Source organism: Gigantopelta aegis, chromosome 15 (assembly GCF_016097555.1).
Source record: "Gigantopelta aegis isolate Gae_Host chromosome 15, Gae_host_genome, whole genome shotgun sequence".
Taxonomy (NCBI): domain Eukaryota; kingdom Metazoa; phylum Mollusca; class Gastropoda; order Neomphalida; family Peltospiridae; genus Gigantopelta; species Gigantopelta aegis.
The window spans coordinates 24,246,763-24,271,904 of NC_054713.1; the positions used below are offsets into that span (position 1 = coordinate 24,246,763).

General features: G+C 34.6%; 1 protein-coding gene across 3 annotated transcripts; it reads left to right on the forward strand.

Moving 5' to 3' along the window:
• Positions 1–7,192: 7,192 nt before the first annotated feature.
• Positions 7,193–24,573, forward strand: LOC121390232. Of its 3 annotated transcripts, none has more exons than XM_041522006.1 (4): positions 7,193–7,226; positions 15,755–16,398; positions 18,943–19,059; positions 20,746–24,573. In XM_041522006.1, exons 2-4 carry the CDS (start codon positions 15,985–15,987, stop codon positions 21,274–21,276), a joined length of 1,062 nt encoding a protein of 353 aa, XP_041377940.1. In that variant the 5' UTR covers positions 7,193–7,226; positions 15,755–15,984; the 3' UTR covers positions 21,277–24,573. The 3 variants fall into 3 exon arrangements, with proteins under 3 accessions (XP_041377940.1, XP_041377941.1, XP_041377939.1); XM_041522007.1 differs by having other exon boundaries at positions 7,220–7,248; XM_041522005.1 differs by lacking the exon at positions 7,193–7,226 and adding an exon at positions 8,547–9,397.
• Positions 24,574–25,142: the final 569 nt, after the last annotated feature.

The following is a 25,142-nucleotide window of genomic DNA, read 5'->3' on the forward strand; positions in this document are numbered from 1 at the left end:
TGAATTTTACTCCAAACTTCAATTTTGTGCTGTATTGGCCATTCTCAAAGAGAATGTTACACCCCTGCACCACGGTGAGGTTACAGCACACGCAGGGGAGTATTAAACAAAACCATAAGAAGAAAACACAAGCTAGGGTTCTGTTTGTCACTGGGTTTTTGTGTGGTTTTCTTTGTTTTGTTGCTTTTTGTTGTGGTTGTTTATTTGGGGTGGGATTTAGCTCACTCATTCCAACCAGTGCACCTCAACTGGTCAAAAGCTGTCGTATGTGCTTTCCTGTCTGTGGGAAAGTGCATATATAAAAGATCCCTTGCTGCTAATAGAAAAATGTAGCAGGTTTCCTCTGATGACTATGTGTCAGAATTACTAAATGTTTGACATCTAATAACTGATTATTAATTAATCAATATGCTCTAGTGTTGTTGTTAAACAAAACAAACCTTAACTTTATCTTTTATTAAAATATACATGACAAATATTTTATACAAACTAAACTTTAAAAGTTCTACTAACACTTTATAAAATATTAATTCTTAAATAAGAATTCTGATTGTCGATAATGCGTTGTCAAGATTGAATCGTTTTTAAAGAAACACCCTTGTAACCTATCCTCAACTGAACATTCTACGTACAGCGCAAGATTTCCCATTTCACGCCTATTTCCTGCAATTGTCGCACAACGTGCATTCAGTTTGTTTTAGGGTGCATTTGGGCATGCTGTCCCATTCCAAGAACATTAACAAACATGGTCATTCAGCAACAATGTACAAAAAAACTATATTTTTAAAAATCGAACACTTTTCTTCTTTCCCTATCACCTATGCATTTCTTTTTTGACAGAGTATATGTGATAAGCAGAAATACAAGTTTCCTCTGCTTTTTAATTCATGCATAATAATGATCCATTTTATTTATAACAAGTAAGATTTTACCCCAAAAAAGTACCAAGTATTTTCGATGAAAAAGGTAAAACAAAGTGTCTCATAGCTGTAACATTGCAAGTAATACATTCGGGAATATTGATATATTTAACTGTTTTTCTTCTTTATGCTGTAGATGTGTTTATGTGCTGCATAAAATAGGTTGACAGAGATCCCAGTCTATGTTAATCACGTCATCGACTTTCCTTCTTTTTTTTAAATTGTTAACACGATTGTAATTTTTTGTTACAAACTTTCACTTTCCTTTTAAATAAAGTGTTTCATAAGGTGTACCAAGAAACCTTTTATATAACTATTTAGATATCTTTAATCTGATAATAATATATACATGTTGAAATTTGACTTCAATTATTTGGTGAAAAACTGTGGCAATTGGCAATGCCGTGGAGAAAATTACAGGGGTTGCACTGTGTGGTGTGTGTGTGTGTGTGTGTGTGTGTGTGTGTGTGTGTGCATGCTTGTGTGCATGCTTGTGTGCATTTAAGTGTAAAAACATTGTATATACGAGGTGTGATCAAAAAGTTCAGAGACTGTTCCTGTTGTGAACGAATGGAGCGCGACACGGCCATGCACGTGCAACAGGAGCGAGCAGTGACTTTTGTTATTCAGTATGCCACGTGACATTGCATGTTCAACATCGGGATCTGTGTTACACACATTTTTGTGAACACGTGTATTTGCTTATTTACAATTTCACTATGGACCTGAAACTTGAGCAGAGAGCAAACATCAAAGTCTGTGTCAAACTTGGGAAATCAGCAACGGAGACCCTCGAAATGCTTAAGCAACCCTACAGCAACGAAGCAATGAGCCTGGTGAGGTGTTTTAAGCGGTGAAGAAAGTCACTGGAGGATGCCGAGATGTCAGGGCGACCCTCCATGAGCACAACCCCTGAAAATGTTGGACGAAATTGAACGAATTGTGCATCAGGATCATTGGATCACCATCAAGGAAGTTGCTGAGGCGTCTGAGGGAGGACATTCACAGAGCATTGAAAACACGCAAGTTTTTCACCCGGACCAATATTATCGTCGCATCTTACCCCCACCCCCCTACCCCCCCACCACGCTGGATTTGTCTCCCTGCGACTTCTTTCTCTTCCCCAAGATGAAGTTCAATCTGAAGGGTTGCCGTTTTGACACTGTGGAGGCGATCCAGTGTGAATCGCAGATGGTTCTTGACTCGCAAACGCAGGGAGTGGTATATCGCTACACAAAATGGCTACTCCAAAGGAGATGGCGGCCAAAATTAGATCCGGCATGGTTTTTGCTGTTTTAGTTTTGGAACTTTTTGATCGCAACATGTAGGCCTATGTATAGTCAGTCCCATCATTCTATAAAAATGTTTTTTTGTAAATAATTTCAGTTTAGTTTCACGTAAAAAGAAAAGTAAAAGGGTCGATTTCATATGTCTGGGTTTCGAAACACTGGGTTATATCAAAACCTAGGTTTAACACTGGTTTATGTAAAATGCTGAAAAACCTGACCAAGACATACACCCGTGGTGTATTTCACATGTGTGTGTTTTACCCGTGTTTAGAAAACCACGCTTTTTACATGGGTCACCCGCAGATTTGGAAAGGGACATAAGCAAGGAATAGCTTACACTTCATCACTTTGTAGTTGAAACTCGTTACCAGTATATTATTAGCATTCGTGTTCAAAATGGAGGATTAGCTACCTCCTCCACTCACCCCCCCCCCAAAAAAAAAAATGATGGACATATTTGGGAAAATGAGCTGGCCTTTTATACGTTTCACCATGTATTTCCATCATTTTACTCACAATATTAGTTATAATCCATGTCAAATGCTTACAGAACCCTACATAGCTGTTGGTAATAATGCAAAAATGCTTACAGAACCCTACATAGCTGTTGGTAATAATGCAAATATGAATAAATGTTTTATTAGCATTTCCCTTTAACATAATATTAAAAAACAAAAGATGGGACGCGTACTCCTGAGGGCACCAAGATAACGTAAGGTCAAATTTTTTATTAAGACGAGACAAACACGAAAGTATGTCATTATAAGACTGCAGTCTATGATAGACGTTTATTGCTTTGATACCGGTGGTAACCGATCAACTTTCATTACTAGTACTTACTGTTTTCGTGCAGTTCATACACCATGAAGAAAATGCTTATTTTTACTAATTTAATAAATAACTATATTTATTACCCCCAGTGAACACTCATAACAGGGAAAATATTTTCCGTATTTTCTCAATGAGAAATATTATGCAGTGTTGTGACATACAATATTACTGGATGATTTGACGCTTACAAACCAATGACTTTGTCGGTACTAAATATAACATCATCGCAATTTGGCAAACACACAAAATTACGTTATGTACTTCTAATGAGTTTGCGTTCGCGACTGTTTTAATATTAAATTTATAACAAAATGTCATTTTAACGCAAATCATTATTTATATTTTTAGCAGAATAACGATAACGTTTGTTTTTGAAAAGTATCTGTGAATGTGATTAAAATGCAAAGTTATAGCAATACCCAGAACAGTGTGTAAAGTGGTTTACATTGTTTCTATAGCCTACATGTACGTGCATGTGTGCCTAAAATAAAGGTGTTTAGAGAAAACATAGCTGGGGTAATAAATAGAATAGCAAACTCAGTACCAGTTATTATCAATGTATGTCCCGAGTGAAATACTTTTCATTTGTCACTCGCTAAAGCTCGCGACAACTAAAAATGATTTGATTCGAGACATAATTTTGATAATAACTGGTATCTTGTTTATTATACTCTATATATCTCAGGCGCTTTGTTGTTCATTCGCCACGGACATGGTGAAGGGGTGGATCTAATAATACAGTTGTGCTAAAAAAAACCCAGGCAAAATGGAATCTTGTCTAAAGGGGGGGGGGGGGGGGCAGGGGGCACCTGGCAGCCAAGTAAACAATGATATTGAATACGCCACTGATCACCCCTAATTTTGCCGGGATGGGGGGGGGGGGGGGGGCATTAACATTTATTTAATAATACTGAGCACTGTGCAAACATAACTGACAAAGCAATCCTAAAGAAAAAAACCCACAAAAACAAAACGAATCAAACATTGTTAAATTTTAACTTACACTTTTAACATGACAGGAAATTGCGTCATCCTTATTTAGCTTCGTATTGAATTCATTTTAGATATTTTATCATAATTGCACTTCATATCCCTTTTTTATAGGAACAGTTGTTTAAATTACTTCTGTTTTTTTCAAATATGCATGTGTAATCATCAAACTTAAATACAAAGAAACGATACAAAGGGAGATAATTTAATCATGAACTTTTACAAAAAAGTAAATACGATTTCTATATTTTCACTGTAGCTAAAATACAGTGAAAATATCACTTTTCACCGGATATCACTTTTATAGTTCCTGTAGATGTATATATTTTATTGCTATGTATATAATAAATAGTGGTTATTTCATGGTGTTTTTTTCAAAAACTATTTTTATGTAAACTCGTGATGTGTGAAAACCATATTTTCACGAATTGCTCTATTTATTACATCAATCTTTCCTAATTTTTGACAATATCTTTCGCTTTTTGTTAATATCTTTCGCTTATACTATCGAAAACACACAACGCTATGACATATTTCTTCCAATGAAACTTTTCCAGAAAATTTCCTTGACAATAGACTTTTTAAAAGAAATTTGAATAAAAATTATCTTTATTTAATTATTAAATTAACATTTATTTAATAATACTGCTGTGCAAACATACCTGACAAAGCGATCCTCCAAAACCCACAAAACCAAAACCAATAGAATAGTGTTAAATTTTAACTTAATTACACTCACTAACAGAATATTGTGTCATCATTATTTAGCTTCGTATTCAATGCGTTTTAGATATTTTATTGTAATTGCACTTCAAATCCCTTTTTTATAGGTACAGTTGTTTAAATTAAAAAAATTATTTTTAAAATACAATCAGATGCATTGGTAATCATTAAACTTAACTACAAACAAACGACACAAAGGGAGATAATTTAAATATCAGCTTTTACAAAAAAAGTAAATACAATTTCTATATTTTCAATGTAGCTAAAATACAGTGAAAATATGACTTTCACCAGATATTACTTTTATGGTTTCATTGCTATGTATATAATAAATAGAGGCTATTTCATGTGTTTTTTCAAAGACAATTTTTATGTAAATGTGTGATGTGTAAAAAACATATTTTCACGAATCGTTGACATAAAAATCGTATTCAGAAAACCCCCACCATAAAATGGTCAATTATATAAATCTTTCCTAATTTTTGACAATATATTTCTCTTTTTGTTAATACCTTTCACTTTTCCCATCAAAAACACGTAACGCCATAATATATTTCTTCCGATGGAACTTTTTCAGAAAATTTACTTGACCATAGACTTTTTAAAATAAATTTGAATAAAAATTATCTTTATTTAATTAAATTTTAAATTAACTTTATTTAATAATTCTGCTGTGCAAACACACCTGACAAAACGATCCTCAAAAGAAATCCCCACAAAAACAAAATGAATCAAACACCATCATTGTGTCATAATTATTTAGCTTCGCATTCAATTCGTTTTAGATATTTTATCGTAATTGCACTTCATATCCCTGTTTTATAGGTACAGTTGTTTAAATTACTTCTTCTTTTTTCCAAATATGATCAGATGCATTGGTAATCATCAAACTTAAATACGAAGAAACGAGACAAAGGGAGATAATTTAATCATGAACTTTTACAAAAAAGTAAATAAGATTTCTATATTTTCACTGAAGCTAACATACAGTGAAAATATGACTTTTCACTGGATATCACTTTTATGGTTTCCGTAGATCTATATATTTCATTGCTATGGATATAATAAATCTATATATTTCATTGCCATGTACACTGCTGGAACTAAAGTCTGCACACCTAAGCATTTGTGTGAATATTTTAGGAAAAATTTATCGATAAATATATATTTTTTTTTATCAGCAAATTTCAGCGGAACAATAAACATGCTAGTATTGATAAGTTAAAGTTGAATTAGTTATATCAAACTGTGGCAGTGAGGTCGATATTAGTGGCACCCCATTGTATTTACTGACTGGCATCATGTCACATAATTAGGAGATAACCATATGGAGTTTTTAGATTTGCGCGTGTTATTATCTATGTGATCTACATCTGTACAGCAGATAACAGCCATTTTGATCAGCTTTAGTGTCACTCGGAGGGAAATTAAAATTCTACTTGGATGTCTACTCTAATCAGTAACTTTTATTTCATTTATAAATCCATAAATTGCTGTAACAATGGAATGTATATAAAAGATTTTTTTAACTAAGCTTGTGTGAGTAGAAATTAGTAAGTGCTTACAGCTTGAATGATAGGTGGCCAGAAACGCTGTTTGATCGTGTTGACAAAACTATGTCCTTAAACAAATTAATTCAGTGATTATTCAATGAAATTGTTATTTTTCAAGTATAAATGTACGTTCACTGTCAGGATTTGATGATTTCACTAGTTGTTTTAAAAATAAAATAAAACGCTGTTTGTTTGTTTGTTTACAAACACCCAAACGCTTGTTTACGGAAATAACATGACGTAAAGATGCACAGACTTATATGCCGCACAGACTATATATATGCCGCGCAGACTAATGTAACATGACTGTATATAATAAAGTTTTATTTTAATATTTGCTATTGTCCGAACCAAATTGTTAACTACGAACAATTACTCTCCTACCTTGTACCACTGCTGAGGAAAGAAGCAAAGGCCGAGTGTTCGCATGAGGCAGGTTTTAGAAGGTATAATAAAAGTTGTCCTGGATACGCCAACTACTTAATCATACATTATGTAGCAATTACAAACAATACTACTTTAAATATTATACATAGGATCGAAACGGTTTGAGGCTGAAACGCCTGGGGTCGAACATGGGCCGAAACGACTCTACCATGACATTGGCATTGACATTGGCATTGATGTGATTGAAGTTAGCGCTAGCAGACGAAAAATTGGCATCTTCAAAATTGCCAAAAAAATATATGAATAAACTGTTATAAAAATAAATAAACAAAAATATTGTTAATAACTGAATATGAGGAAAATACATTACCTAGTGTAACATAAGTTTCAGAAAATAATGTTAACTTTACTAAAGTTGATACAGCGGTGGCGACTACGCTTAGCAGACTACCGACGGAAGAACACTCGAACACTCACCTTTGATTTAATGCTGTGATGCGCATGCTCGTAAACTTAATCGGAAATATTCAGGTGTTGGTGACTGTTCTTTCTTTTGTACTTCAATATTATTTTTTTATTGTGCATTATTGTTTATGATTTTTCAAAATCTTTTAAATTTTCGGTTACATATATTGGTATCTGAATATAAGGTTTTTTTTATATATAAGATTTATCACAGGTCCTAGTATTTAAATGTGTACTAATGCAGAACAGTTTCCGATGTAGACCCAACATCGTTTAGTGCACGGGGCACGTTATGTCATAGCCCGAGTACTCTGCAAGAGAGCTGGACGGACATTTGGACATAAATACGCTCTCATTACAGTCAGAGACCAAGCTATGTAATTTTTTGGAAATCGCCGACCACCAAAAAGTAGTAATTTTCGCTGTAGTAATACCACAACAATCCTATGTTTGAGTGACATCAAATACATTTAGGCCTACATCGAACATTTTTGAGTTCCTTGATTTAAAAAAAAATCAGATATTAATTACTAATACACACCGAAGCTTAGCTGAATGTGGGTGCTGTCGGGTTTCTTTCTGTAGTGTGTGTATTAGTGATTAATATCTGATTTTTTTAAATCAAGGAACTTTAAATGATCAATGTAAAATTATATGTATTTGACGTCAAACAGGATTGTTGTGGTATTAGAATGGAAATCTTTGGAAAGTGTACCGCCCGTTCCCCCCATTAGTTATCGATCTAAAGAGGGATTTTTTGATGGGGTATATATAGAAAAGTGGGGCATGGGGCCCTAACCCTAACTCTATCCCTAACCCTAACCCTAACCCTAACCCTAACCCTAACCCTAAACTATTATAAATGATGGGGGGAATGGGTGGAGCTCTTGCCAAATCGTTGACTACTTTTTAGTGGTCGGCTATTGCCAAAAAATTACCTAGCTTGGTCTCTGACTGTAATGAGAGCGTATTTATGTCAAAAGTTCCATCTAGCTCTTTTACAGTCGGAGTACTCGGGCTAGTTACGTCAATACTTTTCTTAAGAAAAGAACCACACATTCTACGTCCCTTCAGACTAAACATCATTATGATACTGGGCCCAATTTCACAAAACATTGTAAACCTAGTTCAACAAATATAGTGGCAATATAGTTAGAAGTACATATATTTAATTTTCTTTTCAACTTGTCTTTAAAATACTCCAGCTTCTGTAATCATGGTAATCAGGCATCAAAATAAGCATTTTGTCTGGTAACCCATTTACAGGTTACCACAAAATATAGCCTGGTAACCTATAGGTTACCACAACTATATGAAAGTTAGAATTTAATTCCTGTTACTACTACCGTACTTTTAGCGTGGACGTTCTGAAATTGTATCGGTGCGCGTGAACATCAGTACGAGAAATGAAATCCGGAAGTAAATGAAAACACGGATTGCCGAAATTGCTTTGCAATTGCACAAGTGCACACAAACATCAGTGCAATTTCGTATGAGAAAATGAAACGCGGAAGTAAATTCATCTAGTGGACGCTGCTTAAACTAGGAATGACTATAATTGCTTGCAACAACACAAGTGCGTGCGAACGTCAATGCAATTCCTTACGAGAAAATGAAACGCTGAAGTCCGGAATGCATTGGTTTATGTTAGGAAATGAAACTACAGTCAACTTTTTTTTTACATGTGGTAACCTCTCGGTAACCTGAACGACCGTTATCAATTTATTTCGATGCCTGGGTAATGGTGTAATTTTTTACGTGAAATTGATGCCAAACACGTGTAAACACATAACCAGAATAACTGCTAGTACTTAGCAGACGTAAAGTTACAATGTTTAGTGAAATGGGCCCTTCATTAGTCTGATATATCTCGGATATTATCAGCCGAGCAGATGTATCAGACTGAGGTATACACTGAGGTTGACTGTCCAGAGTACACGTCCATTCGAATACTAGACAGACATTTGGACTATTATAACCACTATGTACCGCAAGAGATAATGCCACATTTTTGCTAGCCAGAGTACTCTTGACTGTAAGAGAGCTAGACAGACATTTGGACAGTTATTAGCCCTTACAGTCGGAGACAAAGCTATATAATTTCTTTTTAACCAAACGGTAGTCAAAGATTCCCACCGATCATGTGACTCTACATAACAATATAGGTCAGCAAGCTTGTGAATACCTGCGTCAGAGTTGGCCGAAGCTTAGCAGAATGCGGGTGCTATCTTTCTGTAGTGTAGGTATTAGTGATTAAAATGTGGATTTTTTTAAATCGAGCAACTCTAAAATTATCGATGTAACGGTATTTGACGTCAGACAGGAGTATAGTGCCAGTCCAAATGAATAAAGTATTCGACAGTTTTTTCTATTCAAAATACTGGCACACGCCAACCTCCACAATTGTACTAGCCTACAATACGTTCTTATATTATTTTAGCAATCAATATATTTTATTTTTATCATTTCAGCTATCTCTGACTGAAAAAATGACTTATTTGGCATTCTGTCTTTTGTGTCCACTAACTCATGTCTGATATTTTAACCTCAATTGCAGATTTAATTGGTCGTAATTGGTCGCAATGTTGTCTCAGAAAAAACAGGTTCAGTTAAATGTTAACTTATGCTAGTAGTCCATGATTCCATTTATCATAAATTCTTGTTTATTGAAGTTTATTGACATAAACTGAAGAAGTTTATTTGCTGCAAAAGTCAGTTTAAAAAAAATGCCATCAGCATACCGTACTCAAAATTGCCGTCGGCAATTTGTTTTTTTAATTGTCTTGGGTGATAAATTCATACGTTCGAGCCCTGAGGGTACACATCTCAGCAATCTAGGCTGTCTGTCCAGGACAGTGGGTTAAGTTGTTAGCTGTTGGTGGTTAGTGACAGAGAAGAAGGTGTAGTGGTCTGTCACCTACCCATTGAGTCTTTAAAACTTACTCTCGGTGGGAGCCAGTAACAGGCTACAAACCCAGAGCCTACCAGCCTTATTATGGGCAGATGACCTAGTACTTGTATCAGAGTCAACAAGATCTACAAAAAGCGTTAGACGAACTCCACGCATATAGCCAACAATGGCACTTATCAGTCAACTTGATAAAGACAAATTCCATGGTTATCCAGAAAGGGAAACCAAAACATGTAGCATTTCAGTACGGGCATGGAGCAAATCGAACAGACACACACATATATCTATTTGGGCTGTACCATTAACACTAATGGAAACTTAATAAACTACAATAAACTACTAGACATTTTAGAATCGGAACTCGAAAAAGTACATATAAAATTTAGCAAATTCATCTTACAGGTAAGGAAGAAACACAACCAATATTGCATGTAAAAGTGAACTAGGCAGATATCCACTAATAAATGAAATAAAAAATAATAATTATAAACTACTGGGCACACCTACAAAATATACCTCAAGAAGCACACTTCTACTTGATGCAGCTCAATACAGCAAGCTACTCGATAACAATAAAAAAAACCCAGCTTTCACAACTAGACCGCAAACATGCTTAAGAAAAACTGCATCGACATAACAGCTATTAGCACTACACCAAAGAACAAGAAAACACTCAACACACTAGTAACTGAAAAACTACAACACAGCTACAGGCAATACTTTAACAAAAAATTAAAAGACTTAGAATATGTGCACACCGCCTCGAAATCGAAAGAGGCAGGTATCGCAATATTTTCAGAAAAGACCGACTCTGCAAGCTTTGCAAAGAGACCGTGGAAGACGAAACACATTTTCTCGTGGACCGCAAACAACTAGAAACGAACAGAAGAAAATATTTTATTACACTCTCACAAGAATTCCCAATATTCCAAACACTAAATAAATACAAAAAATGTTATTATATCATCAACTACCCTAAAACACAACTCATTACAGTCACACAACTCTGCTCAGATTTGGACACAGCACAAACTACTCTGCTAACTAGACCCCCTGCCACTTAATAATATTTATTTTAATTTACCGAAGATCAGACAAAAGACAATAGAATCTGTTACACTACATGTACTTTATTAGATAGAGTTGTAGTTTAGTTTTTTGATGTTCGCAATTAATATTTTATGTACTTTATTTTTGCTGGTCAACCAGACTATGTTTTTATTATTCATATATGAACATGGAAATAAAGTTATTGTATTGTATTGTCAATTGGTGTTGAGACTTTAGATCTGATCTGTTCTAATTTAATCCAAATCGCTTAAACTTAAAACAATACTAACAACAACAGTCAATTAACTGACCTTTCGAATAATCCCTGTAGTAATGGAACATTCCATTGTTATATTTATATGCGTGCATGCTCTAGTGTTAGTGTGAGTTAAAACTACAAGATAGATTTTGATTTGGTCCCAGAATAATATAAGCTAATTAAATATGATTCATTTTTACCATAACATTGAATAACAATTGTCCAAAAGTGGATTATCAAGTCCACTTCAATAAGCCGATGGCTTCAAGATATTAATGCCATATTTTGACATCCAATATCCGATGTATTTTTCATGTCGTTAAACATCTTTTCTATTCTATTCAAGATTTTAAAAAATTAATGCAGTGTCTGCAATGTGTTTTGAGCTTTATAATTTTTTTAGAAAGAACCGGCCCAATATCACAGAAGCTGAGTCTGGCGCTGTCAAAACATAAAACATGTTCTATGTCTTCTGCTGCCAGATCTGTAGTTTGTGTGTTTTGTCACATTCGAGTCAGTTTCAGTGAGTTTCTTTTTCAACTGGTACCACCATACTCGCCAGACCTTAGTATCGATGGTCGCCCAATGGACTATTTTTGTAAAATTCTTAGTAGCCCCTAGCCAATAACAGGCGACCGGGTGACTGCTAATTTTCGACCCTGGCATTGAATCGAATGTGACAAAACACACCCGTCTGTACTGACAAAACAACAGATCTGATATCAACTACAGATCTGGCAACAGACATAGAACATGCACTAGATTTTCACACTGCCCGACTGGCAGCTGCACACTGTCCGAACATTACTCATTCATTTTACTTAATAAACAACAGGAAAAGTACATGTGGATTTCTTATACTTTATGCTGATGTTTATAAAAGTAAATTTATGTAAAGTTTGAACACATTAATATATTGATAACACGTTACAGTTACAGACCTAGACGTCTGTGCCACACTCGCCAAACCCAGACCCAGTGTATTTGGGTCCTAAGGGTGCACTATATTCTGGTAGTTACCGCTTCTGACTGCTTGAATAGACCCCTTTCACATTCCACTGCGCATTGTGCCCGTTGCGGGGTAACTCGAGGACGCAAACCGCGAACTCGCAAAAATAGACCTGTGGACAAGTTGGGGGCATAGATAATGGGAGGCCACACAACAGGAATGTGAATATCTCCATGATTAATTATTCTATCAGTAGGTAACCAGAAAAGTCTGTTGACATCCAACAAGACTTACTGGAGACATTTATGAATTATTGCTTATCACAAAATAAAAAAATATTTTGTTGTTAACGCCCAACAAACCATCTGTTCGGATTCGTACGCAATAAATATCGGATATGGGCTGAAATAATATTAATGTGTGTGCACGTGTATGTATGCAGATATTTATGGTATTTAACATAATTTAAATATAAATACATTCAGGATTTTTGTCGGGATTAAAATTTTGTTCGGTATTTGGAATAAAATTAAATGATACATATGAAAGTTGAGCTATAGTATATAAAACATTAGAATCAGGCCCGTAGGAACGATATCTGGAGTTGGCACAATCTGTAGTGGAGGGACACAGTCTAGTTTGGGGGGGGGGGGGGGGGGGGGCAAAAGCCATATTTTAAACCGGGTTTATAAAAGGGGGGCTGACTTCTTGGTTGCTACCGACCTGAGAATGGTCAGAAATGTAACTATTGCATATACCTAAGAAAGGTGTAAGTTTTATTTATAACGGATTAGACTAGCCGACAGCTTGATAATATAGCTACAAATTCAGGATGGTCTCTTTATTATAAACTTATGAGGGTTTATTATGCGCAGTCATAAGGTACTTAATTTGAATGTTTGAAGCAAACATTAAGTACCATGTCAGGCCCGTAGCCAGTGGGGATCGGGATTGAGAGTTCCGCTCAAATGAAAACAAAATTTGGATTTTACATATAAAAGTCCTTGTCCCCAAATTATCTGGATAACGTAACGAGTGCGTCTGTCTGAGGTTCCATTTGCTGAAAGTTCGATCCTCCTCAGTGGGCCCGTTTGATTATTTTCTGTCCCAACCAGTGATCCATCAAAGGACGTCGTGTATGCTATCTGTTTGTGGGATGTGAGAAGTATGCCATGTATCATTTATTATAAATACATTGGTACGACTGAAAACAAACTGTTTCTTGTCGTGGCTCTGTGACCAGGGCATTTTACATGCATTCCACAACTTAATGCAACTTGTTACGTATATTTCACAACAAAAGTTTGTGTATTATTCTCAAGTGTAACCGGCATCATCTCATTGTTTGGCAAGGGGTTATATATATATATATATATATCTGGGGACACACACACACACACACCCTGTCTATGGCTCCGCTCCTTTGGCGCTCGCGTTTGATGAGTTCCATTTACATGAAATTTCGATTAAACCCCCCCCCTGCGAATCATGTACGGGCCAGAAATTATATACACTATCATAAGTTAGACCAAACATCAAATTAGGTTTGTATCGGGTTGCATGGATCTACCACTCTGGAAAGGTTGCTGCACTTTGTTATGTATAATCGTGTACGTTATAAAAACATGTGATACTTGCATACCATACCGATATATAGGACTTCTCCCTATACTTGTAAATGTGTATCAAAGTGCTGATGGTATCGCTAACGATCTTGACCAATGTTCTGATACAAAATACAAAATAGTAACCAAACACTATTGTACATACAAATATATCTTTACTTCAAACTGATCTTCATGTAAAGAAGAAGTTGTCATCTTCTAAATTCTTCAAAACAAACAACGCAAACAGCATGTCAGCTTTTACTTCCGTGTTTACATGTGATGTCAAACTTTGAGCCGCGTTTACTCGGTTTCTGACGACGTAGGTTTTCGCGTGTGACAGCTCATATATGTTTTAAAACTTCGTAAATATCATATTATTTCAAGTGAAGTTGTATTATCTGATATAAATGATAGTGAAAATAAAATAAAATAAAATAATAAATAAAATAAGATAAATAAATAAGTAAATAAATAAATACATAAATAAATAATTTGTGGTTAGACATGTAACATTGATTAGTAGTTGTACGACTGTCTTTTTAATGAAACGATAAGGGGAAAATAGAGCTGTGATAAAGGTCTATGTGAGTTAGGGGTTTTGTTGGGGGGTTTTTTAAGGGGAAGGGAAGGCATATTTTTTCTTAAATTTTAAATACTGATACATGTGGAGTATTAAACTTCACTGGAAATCCGTGTGAGTATTTAACTGTAATTCTAATTGTTAAAAGTAAAAAACACATTCCACTAAAGTTAATTTTATGTATGAATCTTTTAATTTTGCGTTGTTAAAATACCCTTGACAGGCGGCTCCAGAGACTTCATCTAAATTAATGTTTCACTGCTTTTGGTCTTAAACTATTCCAATGTAAACTTTAGTAGATCGTTTTTCGCAGCCATTTTAACATCTTATATAAAATATGTATGTTAGTCGCTAGAGATTCACAGCTCCTACGAAGCTACTCGCGACGCTCATGACAACTGTTGGTCAAGCCCCCCAATTTGTATATAGCCTCGATACCATCCAATTCGGCAAGAGACGGTACTCTTCGCGCACATGCGCAATGGGAATGTGAAAGAGGTCTATTGTCTGCCAACTTAATTGGCTACTATATTCAGCTCATTAATAACTCAATTTGTAGACCTGCAGGACCAAATTTTTGAAAGATATTTATCTCTTGGACTTTATGATAAAATAAATCATAGATTTTCATCCCCAAATACCTACCCCAAAAATAAATGGCCCCCCCCCCCCCCCCCCCCCCCTCTTCTTAAAAAATTGTCCTAGTAATTGATCCTGAATGTATTGTGTTAGGTTCATTTGGGCTTAGGTTCTGAGTCCTTGCAACATATATGAACACAATAAAAGAGGAAACATTTGTTGATAGTAACTTTTATAAAGTGCATCCACCATTACAGGCCTGGGGTGAGAACCCCCGAATGTACTCCGTATGACGTAAGCAAATAATGTTAGATACTCTCTAACCTTACAAAATTAATAGTATTTTCAACGTCATGAACATAAAATATAAAATTTCATAGCTGCCCACATTTTGAAAAACATAATTGCCTAAAAGTATAGGATTATAGCATTTGTTTTATTATGGCCTTAGTCCTATATAACTTTTAAACAGCTGTATTTGTAGTATATAGTGATTTACTGTAGGCAGATATGTCCAGCCACATGCACAGATCTTATTTTGTTAACTCTTTAATAAGAATAATTAAAAGAATTGTGCAGTGATCTATTTTCGTAAATTCAACTTGAAATATTTACCTTTTGATATTTGCCAAGTGTTTTTAATTTGTGTTCTATTTTTCAGATTTTGCCAGATGAAAGATGTGTGATGTGTTGTGGTGATGAGTTGAGTAGACTCCATAAACCAAACACAGGCCTCCAAAACGGTCACAATGGTGTCTTTGACATTTCCAAGCTATTTCGTAGCAAGATGGTAAATCTGAGCAAATGACATCCAGCAAAACTGTTAAGTCATAATATACATGTATCTGAGCACACATTTGTGGTGTTTCCTTTTTAACATTCACACTGTCCATGAAGGGACATTCTGTGATCGACCAAATGAAGACTAAAAACTTTTACATCATTCTGTTGTTCATCGCAGCAACCAGTGTTTCACTGTGGCTCTTTAGCTACCCATCGTCAAGTTTCCGTGTCATGGTAAGCAAGACACACAAACAGATCAACAACATCAAGTATCTGCCGTCGAACATTGAAGATGTACGGGAACTCACGGTTGATCCACTGTACCTACATGCTTTAGGTTTCACCAAGCAATTGACTGAGGAAAACACTGACAGCAGTGCTAACATGCCAGTAATTGCTACCGCTGTGGAGCCAGGAAAATTTGAGGAATCAGTACACTTGATGAGATCTGTCCAAAAACATCTTCCATCCAGTCACATGGTTATTTTTGATTTGGGCTTATCAAAGAGCCAAAAGATAATGGTGAGCTTAGTTTTGTAAAATATAGTTTTGTAATTAATGTGGGTATTAATGTGTTACAAATCGCTGAGGTGTACTGGTATTAATTTGATTCATGTACATGTGTATCTGTATTTACTTACATTGTACACAGAAGTGGGTTGAATTTTTTTCGAAAAGTATTAACCCCTTATTAGTCAAGAATAACTTTCTTAAAGGAATACTAAAGTAAGGCTTTTGGACTGGTTTGCATATTCAATGATATATAATGCACATTATTGCTTAATATCAACAAGTATAATCTTATAGTTAATTAATAAAACAGTTAAATATGATGGCTATTATATATTACGGGTGCAGCCATTTTGTACCATCCCAGTGAATATGCCCTCTGGCGAGCTGGTGGTTATGTAATACTTATAATGTGTCACGTCAGGAATTAGTCTCGGAACTGAAGAAACAAAACATACCTGATTTTTGCGGATGCGTCACAATGTTCTGTAATAATATCCATGCCAGTAAGCCAGCAATAAGTATATATTATTTTTCAATACAAAATAAACCACCACTGTCAAAGTGTCGAAATACCGGTGTTATGTTATATTTGTAAGACTGAGGTGACATCTCAAAAGTTAGCTTGATTTTAAATAGACCATAAATTTCATTATCTTTTTTTTTCTTTCAAAAACACCTGATGTCAATGGAATAGTTGTTAAAGTTTGGTTTGTTTAATGACACCACTGGAGTACATTACTTTATTAATCATCGGGGAATAGTTGTACTAACATGTCAGCATTCTTAGTCTAGGTATTTCCCGGTGCTGAAATCAACAGCAAATTACGAAATTGGTGGGGTGAGAAATTGATGGGTTACTTTATAATAATGATGATGATAATAATAATAAAGCAATTCAAACCAACAAAGAATGCTATTTTAAAGAAATAATGAGCTCTCTTTGGAAAAAGTATTAGCTCACAAATTTTTATTTGGAAAAACAAGGAAGAAGAAAGAAAAGTAAAAACAACACCATCCATTAACATCCACCCACCCCCATATGTTTGTTAGATTTAATGCCATAGGCCTTAGAAATAGAGATAGGTGTTTACAGGGGGCAGTGGCCTCCAATTTTGAAGATAGTGCATCCCCCCCCCCCCCCCCCCCCACACACACACCACTGAAAAATCAAAGTAATATATTAACTGCCCCTACCCCATTGCTGTCTTTGATTTTGATCAGGAAATATGGTTTTGTCCTTCAGATTTATTCCAGTTTGTACATAATTAGCTAAAAAAGATGCATTTTCATATTCAAATATAAATAATTTACTGTACTACGCAAAACAATTTTGGCTAAAACATTTTCATCATGGCTAATAAAAATCCCATTTGCCAATATTTTTTAGCTTCAGGTATTTTTGTTCCAGGGTGAGCCATGAATATAATATTCATAATTCGTTCTTATTTGTATAAATGTTTCCAATAATTTTTCACATGTCTGTTTGTAAACACAATTTTAAATTCACATAAATTACCAGTAACAGTTTGTTACATGGTAAACCCATACATAAAAAAGTTTGTAACCATTTCAAAAACAAATTCTAGACTGATCTTGGACACTTGAAAATACTCTATCATTTGTGAAATAAATAAATTTGTTTAAAATATCTTTGGATGTCAGTGTAGTATAGAACTGTAGTATGCAGTATAGAACTGTAGTATGTAGTATGGTTAGATTATTCACTAGTTACAACTTAGATATACAATGTACATATATATATACTGTAAATCCTTGAATATAGAGGCCAGGTTTCAGAGCATCTAAAAAAAACACCATGCAGAGGCCTGCATTGAATATTTGCCTGCCTTACATAAAGTCCTGTTTACGCTATTGTTAAGGACCACATTATACTCGTCACTTCCATTGCATTGTGAAATAAACAGGAAAGGAGAAGGATTTTTAATTTTTCGGTGTGAGGTAAGAGATTTCCATGTGTACAAAAATGTTGGATAGCCTAAATGGATTTGTGATATGTGTAATTCACACAACTGAACAGTTTTATGTGTAGGTAAAAATTATGCAATAAGACTTCTGGTCACCTTCAAGTATGATTTTGATTTATTGTCCAGGCATTGAATTTGTGGATTGTTTGTTTTAGGATCCCGACATTGCTAATTTGTTTTGTTTAACAACACTACTAGAGCACATTGTTTTATTCATCATCGGCTATTGGATGTCAAGCATTTGGTAATTCTGATTTGTAGTCATCAGAGGAAACCCGCTACACTTTTCCTAATGCAGCAAGGGATCTTTTATATGCACTTTCCCACACAGACAGGAAAACACATACCATGGCCTTTGACCAGTTGTAGTGCACTGGTTGGAAGGAGAAAAAACCCAATCAGGTGAATGGATCCATCCATAGAAGAGGTTTAATCCTGTGACACAAGCACTGCAAGCGAGCAATCAGCTGACTGAGCTAAATCCCGCCCTGTACAGATAATAGTGAAGTAGCTTAATTAATGGTCACTCACTTTGCATCACTTATGTATTTTCTTTCTCATTTGACAGCTAGGAAAACAGTGCAATAGCACATGGCACTGCTCAGTACGATTACTAAGGTTTGACAAGTTGCCATCTCATGTGCAATACCTGGAGAGTAAAAGCTATAGACCAATCTGCATTCAGGTAATTCCAGAATTTATCTATAGATTGGTGTCATCTTTTATTTTACATGTCGGTCTGTTCATGGCTACATGTACATGTATTTATGAATAATTGAAAATTGTAAAGTGCATGTAATGAAAAATACTCAAATTACATACATTTACATGTACAGCAAATATTTTGTAAATTTTCAAATTATGTGTCACAGCTTCAAGCCCCGGATTTTAAGTTTTAAATGGGAACACATTTTCATTTCCATTACCTGTGAACATCAGACCAATTTGGAAATCATGTTATTGGTGGATTATATTATATTATAACGGGTAATGGACATTTGATTCCTTGATTAAATGCTGACAACCTACTATGTTTTGAGGATTTAGTTTTATGGAGGGGGTGTGTAGGCATAGAGCATGCTATGACTGTCCACTTTTACTGATTTGCTGTTTATATTTATTTTCAAATGAAAAGACACCTGTTTTTCTTTTGTTGCAACTCTATAACATCTGGAATAATTCAGTATACTCATATAGTCAAAAATAGTGTGCCTTAAAAGTGTATTAACAAAGATATTGGACTTTGTGAAAAGGAAAAAAAAAGTTGCAGAGATTAAAAACAAATTTACATTTAAGAACATTTTATTTTAAAATATCCCATCTGCAACACGATGTTGAGGACGCTTTTAAAATAACATTTTCTTACCGTAAATGTAAATTAATTTTTAATCTCTTTTTGCTTCAGAAGCACCAGGATATCAAGGAAGAGAAGACAATATTTTTTTTCATATTTCATAACTTACGGATCAAAGTTATTAAAACCTTTTGGTGTTAACATGTAGATGGGGCAAGTCACTGATGAAACATTGAAAAAAAAAAGTAAATTTACTTTAAATCTTATAATGGTATTCTTATTTCTGTTATGATATGACTGAAATGTGTCTGCTAAGCAACTTCATTTTTATTTTTTTTCTTATAATGCAAATGTTGCCAGAAAGTGATTTTCCAAACCACAGCAATTGTTTCTTTTCTTTAATAATTTTTTAGTATAATAATAATTTTAGAAAATCTTGCACTGGACGACAAGAGCCACCATCTGTCAGGGCATTAGATAGCATCAAAGTCTGGGCAATAAACATTGTACCCAAAATACATAATCACACCCCCAAATTAAGTACAAACATGCTGACCTCAAAATATATTGCCTCAAAACCACTGAAATGTGTTAAACTTTGATTAGGTTAAAATAACTGGAAGTGCATTTTTGAAAATTGACAAGTTACTGTACAGCAGATGTTAATGTTATGACAGTACTGAACTAAACCGGCCTTCCTGCACTCAGAAAAGACAAAAGTCTCTGTTGTGCCCAAATTAGTTAAATCTAAAGCCTTGACTTTGTTTCTTTTGTCAATCATATCGTTTGTTGAATGTGTATGCAAAAAAACGTGATATCACTAGTTAATGCATGTGACACACTAAAGATCCCCCCTACAATAATTTTATTTCTACTAATAAATGGAATTATTTGGTTATAATTTTTATAGACATATAGCTGAAGGTATAACCTTTTATGTTTCAAACCAAAAATTAAAAAATATTTTTGACGTGAAGTACCTTTATTGCAACTTTGACATAGCACCTTTAACTTCCTATAAGTATTATAACATTGCTTATTAATGGTCTTCTTTTTCTGTTGTTTTTTTTCCTATAGAAAATTCTCAATGACTTTGGTGCAGTAATCTGGACAGATACTTCCCAATATTTTGCTAGTTCAGGTCTAAACCAGAGCCTCATTGACCAGGCTAAAAAAGTGGGACTTGTTGCTTGGACCATAGTAGACTCCACATCATCTCTCACTCATCCCAAGATGTTTCAGTATTTTAAAACAAAACAAGAGGAGTTTTATTTTCACAGAGCAATTGAAGCTAGTCATCTGATCATATACAACACCAAAAGCATCCATGAGAAACTGATGTTGCCGTGGGTGAAATGTGCATTGTTAGAAGATTGTATCAGTCCCACTGGGGCACAAAATGTTGGTTGCAATCATTTCCGAAAACCATTGTTTCGCTACTCGGGGTGTCATCATTATGACATGTCGGCGCTGAACATCATTCTGGGCATTGTATTTGACTTCCGAGTGGAAACGTACACCACTAAGCTTAAAGTGTTTGACACACTGAACAAGTACAAGAACAATTCAACCACACCTGGCTTGATGGCTGCACGGTTAGCTCACTAGCGGTTCGATGTTCTAAAATCATGGATCAAACACACCTCAATTTTGTAGGAATTGTTGTTTTAACAACACTAGAAAAATGATCCTGTCATTGTTTTTTAACAGACGCTCAAAATCCAGATGTTTTATTACTATATGTAGTAATTTTCTTATCCTGTTATGTGTTAAGCGTAGCTTAAGCACACTCAGTTTAATCTGATGATCTGTTATGGGGCTGTTAACAATCATGAGCATTTTCATAAAAGTACAAACTGTAAGCTGGTTTTAGTGAGGCATTAATGCCAGTGTATGCCTTTGAATGGAATAAAAAAAGATCCCTTGCAAAATCAATACTGTTGGGGAGAGGGATAATGAAAAGTAGTACTCTTCATACACTTGTAAAAATGATGACATTTGTAAATGGCCCCTTAGTAATAATGCTTAGTCTTTTTATAGAGCCGGCTCCGCAGGGCCTGTAACACAAATAACAGCAGACCTCCTTCCCAGGATATATATTTTGCAACCTCCTCGGGGACAGGAAAAATTACCTGGGGAAAATAAATGTACACATCACTGCGGGGCCTGTAGTATGTGCTACTAGGATAAACTGGTTTGTCTTTTTGTCTTAGTTTGTTAGGAGCCACAAAAACATGTAAACTAGAGTACCTTGATTAATTAAGTACGAATCATGCAGTGGTTTGTCCAGGACAAACACTAACAAAACTTTGATTTGTACTATTGCCTTCTGGGTCATTCCATTTCACATCAGCAAATGCCCCACACACTTTGATTTCAGACTTGCTTCAAATTTGTACCAAATATTCCCCAATTATCTACACGATTAAATCTGAAATATGGGCCCTGTATTCCAAGTAGTTAATGAGAAAATTATGCATAATTTCCCAAGAAGGACTTCTATATGGATAATGGAATTTGGTACACATAATAAACTACATACCATAAATTGAGACCATTTTCAGGATTTTTAAAGAATACCTACAGTACGGGTTTTTTCCCATTGAAATTGGCACCAAAACTACTTTTTTCCCCCTGATTTCAAAAGGATGTTCCATAATTAATCATCATATAGGTGTAATATTTAAGATTTATATAGCAACTAGGGTGGACTTGACCGGGAAAAAAAGTTTAATGTGTGTATGGTAATGAATGTAAAACCGTGTTTTAATATCTCGAAAATGGCGACTTGTAAAATAAAATGGCATTTTAAAATCATCTTCGTGCTCATAGAAAATTTCACGTCTGTGTACATTATTTCCTCATTTAATGGGACTTCAAATATAGCATAAAAATGATAATGGCCATTTTCGATCTCAATTTAACGCATACCACGGTTAGCAAAACAACCTTTTCTTAAAAACTACTTGGAATATAGAGCCCAAATTTCTAATTTATTCCTATGGATGACCGAGAATTATTTTATATAAATTTCAAGTGTGGACAACCTTAAGAAGTGGTTCATTTGAGATTGATTGACTCCTCTATCTCATTACATTTATTGAATGTTTGGCACAACATGTCACTGCAAACACTCATCCTTCTAAACATGCCTTTGATGTTTATACGTGAAATTGTGTCTACTGTTAGCATATTTTCATTTCAAAACAATGCACAGAAATTCTGTTGCAGGTAATTTTGTGTAATGACATTGGAAAAATAGATTTTCTAATACTGGGCATCTAGAATTTTTATAAAATCCACTAGCCATGGGATCAGTAATTTTAAAAATTTACTAGCCATGATTAAAAAATTCACTAGCCCTACTTTACTTTTAAGTTAATACAATTTTACTAAATAATAGTAATAATCAGATTAACATGGTGTAGAGTGACAAAATCGACTTAACTGCAACATTTGACTTTGTTTTCACTAGCCGTCGGGCATGACAATAGTAGTTATTTACTAGCCCAACATTGAATATAACAGCCATGGGAGTGGGGCTACCATAATCTAGAAGCCCTGCGGAGACTAATAATTTACCAGAACAGAAGATATGCTTATTGTAAATTTGTGTTTCCAAATAAGGTACACTTGCTTAAATTTGTATTTTATGTATTTTACAGATAAATGTTATAATTCAGTGCATATGTTTAAATTAAAATGTTGGTGTTTTGGTATCTAATCTTATTGTTTGTATTGGTTAAAAACAGTTTGATACGAAATGCTTTGTAAGAATAACATCAGGTTTTCTTACCACATGTAACAAAGACATGCTGGACTGAAGGCATTCACAGTACATGTAAATATAAAATTCAATAAATTTACAATCTGTATTATTGTTCAGCTTAGAAAAGTAACCAGGGTTATTAAATTCAACCTGTGATCTCTTATTTTACATAACCAGCACCTTGGAAGATAAATGATTAGTCTATAATACAACACATGATCACTCTTTAAATTTAATTTCTGCTGTAAAAATGTGAAACTTTTAACTATTGTTCCAATTGGAAGGAATAATTGTAAAGCGATGGTGAGTATGTTGTGTAATGTGATTGGTTAATTACATGGTTTAGCAGGCATAAAGGAGACAGAAACACCTGCAAATCTAGAGGTGTCATTAGAAAGTGGGACAGGCCAAGTTAACTGTTCACAGGTCTATGGTTAGATTTTAGCCAAATCTTTATTTATAAAATACCAGGTATTCAGTTGATAATAACTACGGTACATGTAGTTTTGTGGGAAAACACTACAATTTACAATGGACATAACCATATGGAATTATTAGATTTGTGGGTTATTGTCTGTTTGATGGCCGGAATTATGTCATGTTTTACCAAAAGCTAATGCTAATGCCTTCAGTCAGAAATGATATTTGTAGGCATCAAATAGGGAATAACATTAAATTTTGCAAATCTAAAAACGTATATAGTTATCTCCTAAATGTAGTTTTTATGGCGTATGATTTATTAAGCTATTTAAAAAAGGTTTATCGAGATCACTACATGAATAGTGGATTTGTCAAAAGTTACAAATATCATGTTTAGCTTGTAATATGCACTAGTTGACATTTTTTTGTTGTCCAAGAGAGGTGCATGTGTTGTGTGTATGCACACATACGTATTTGTACATGTATAACCTGATAATTTAAAAAATCGTAAAACCATTGTAGGCCATGACGTTACTACAATGATTTTAAGATATGGTAGCTCAGCATTTTATTTACAAGGTAAGCATGCCCATCTGTTGTAACTACCTATAGTACTAGAATAAACCCAAGTTGTATCTTTTCATTTTGAAGTATGTTAAATTTGAGCTGTACAATCTTTTTGAAATAAATTAACTTCATGTACAGATAAGTATTAACTATGTGTTATAATTGGATTGTCTTGTGTACGAAGTGACTGGTGGGTTGTATGTCATCCAGACCATAAGATTTTGAAGTGCAGCTGGCATTTTGCAAGCCTATAAAAAAATGAATGTAATGGTTTTAAGGGATATTAGGTTTAGAAAGGTTTGGTTCCTTACCATATTTAAAAAAGGAACCATGAAAAATGTCCAGTTTACCGAGGGTGTAGTTTAGGTGTTTCACTGTATTTTAATTTTAAAAAAACAGAGGTGAATATATTATACAAGGAGACCGTCACATTGATAAAAGGTTTTGAGAGGAAATTGCAATTTTCTGCAATGTCCTTATTTCTTGAAGAGCGACTGTCCTGGCAATGGATCTAAACTTGGGTGTGGCCTTTTACAGGGGTTATTAGTGGATTTTTTTCTTGCATTTTGGGGGGATTAAAAAAAGAGAAAAGTGGCATATTAATTTTTTTATTTGTTGGCATACTTGGTCTTAAAACTATATAGTATGCAGATTGGGAATAATTTCACATCCATAAAACATGTGGGTTTAAAAACCAATTGTTTCACACACTGTCTTC

Bases quoted from the DNA above. Each gene is read 5' to 3' on its own strand.
- LOC121390232 (XM_041522006.1), top strand. From the start codon at position 15,985: ATGAAGGGACATTCTGTGATCGACCAAATGAAGACTAAAAACTTTTAC. The intron at 16,399-18,942 runs GTGAGCTTAGTT...CTCATTTGACAG, and splicing joins CAAAGAGCCAAAAGATAATG to CTAGGAAAACAGTGCAATAG. The intron at 19,060-20,745 runs GTAATTCCAGAA...TTTTTCCTATAG, and splicing joins ATAGACCAATCTGCATTCAG to AAAATTCTCAATGACTTTGG.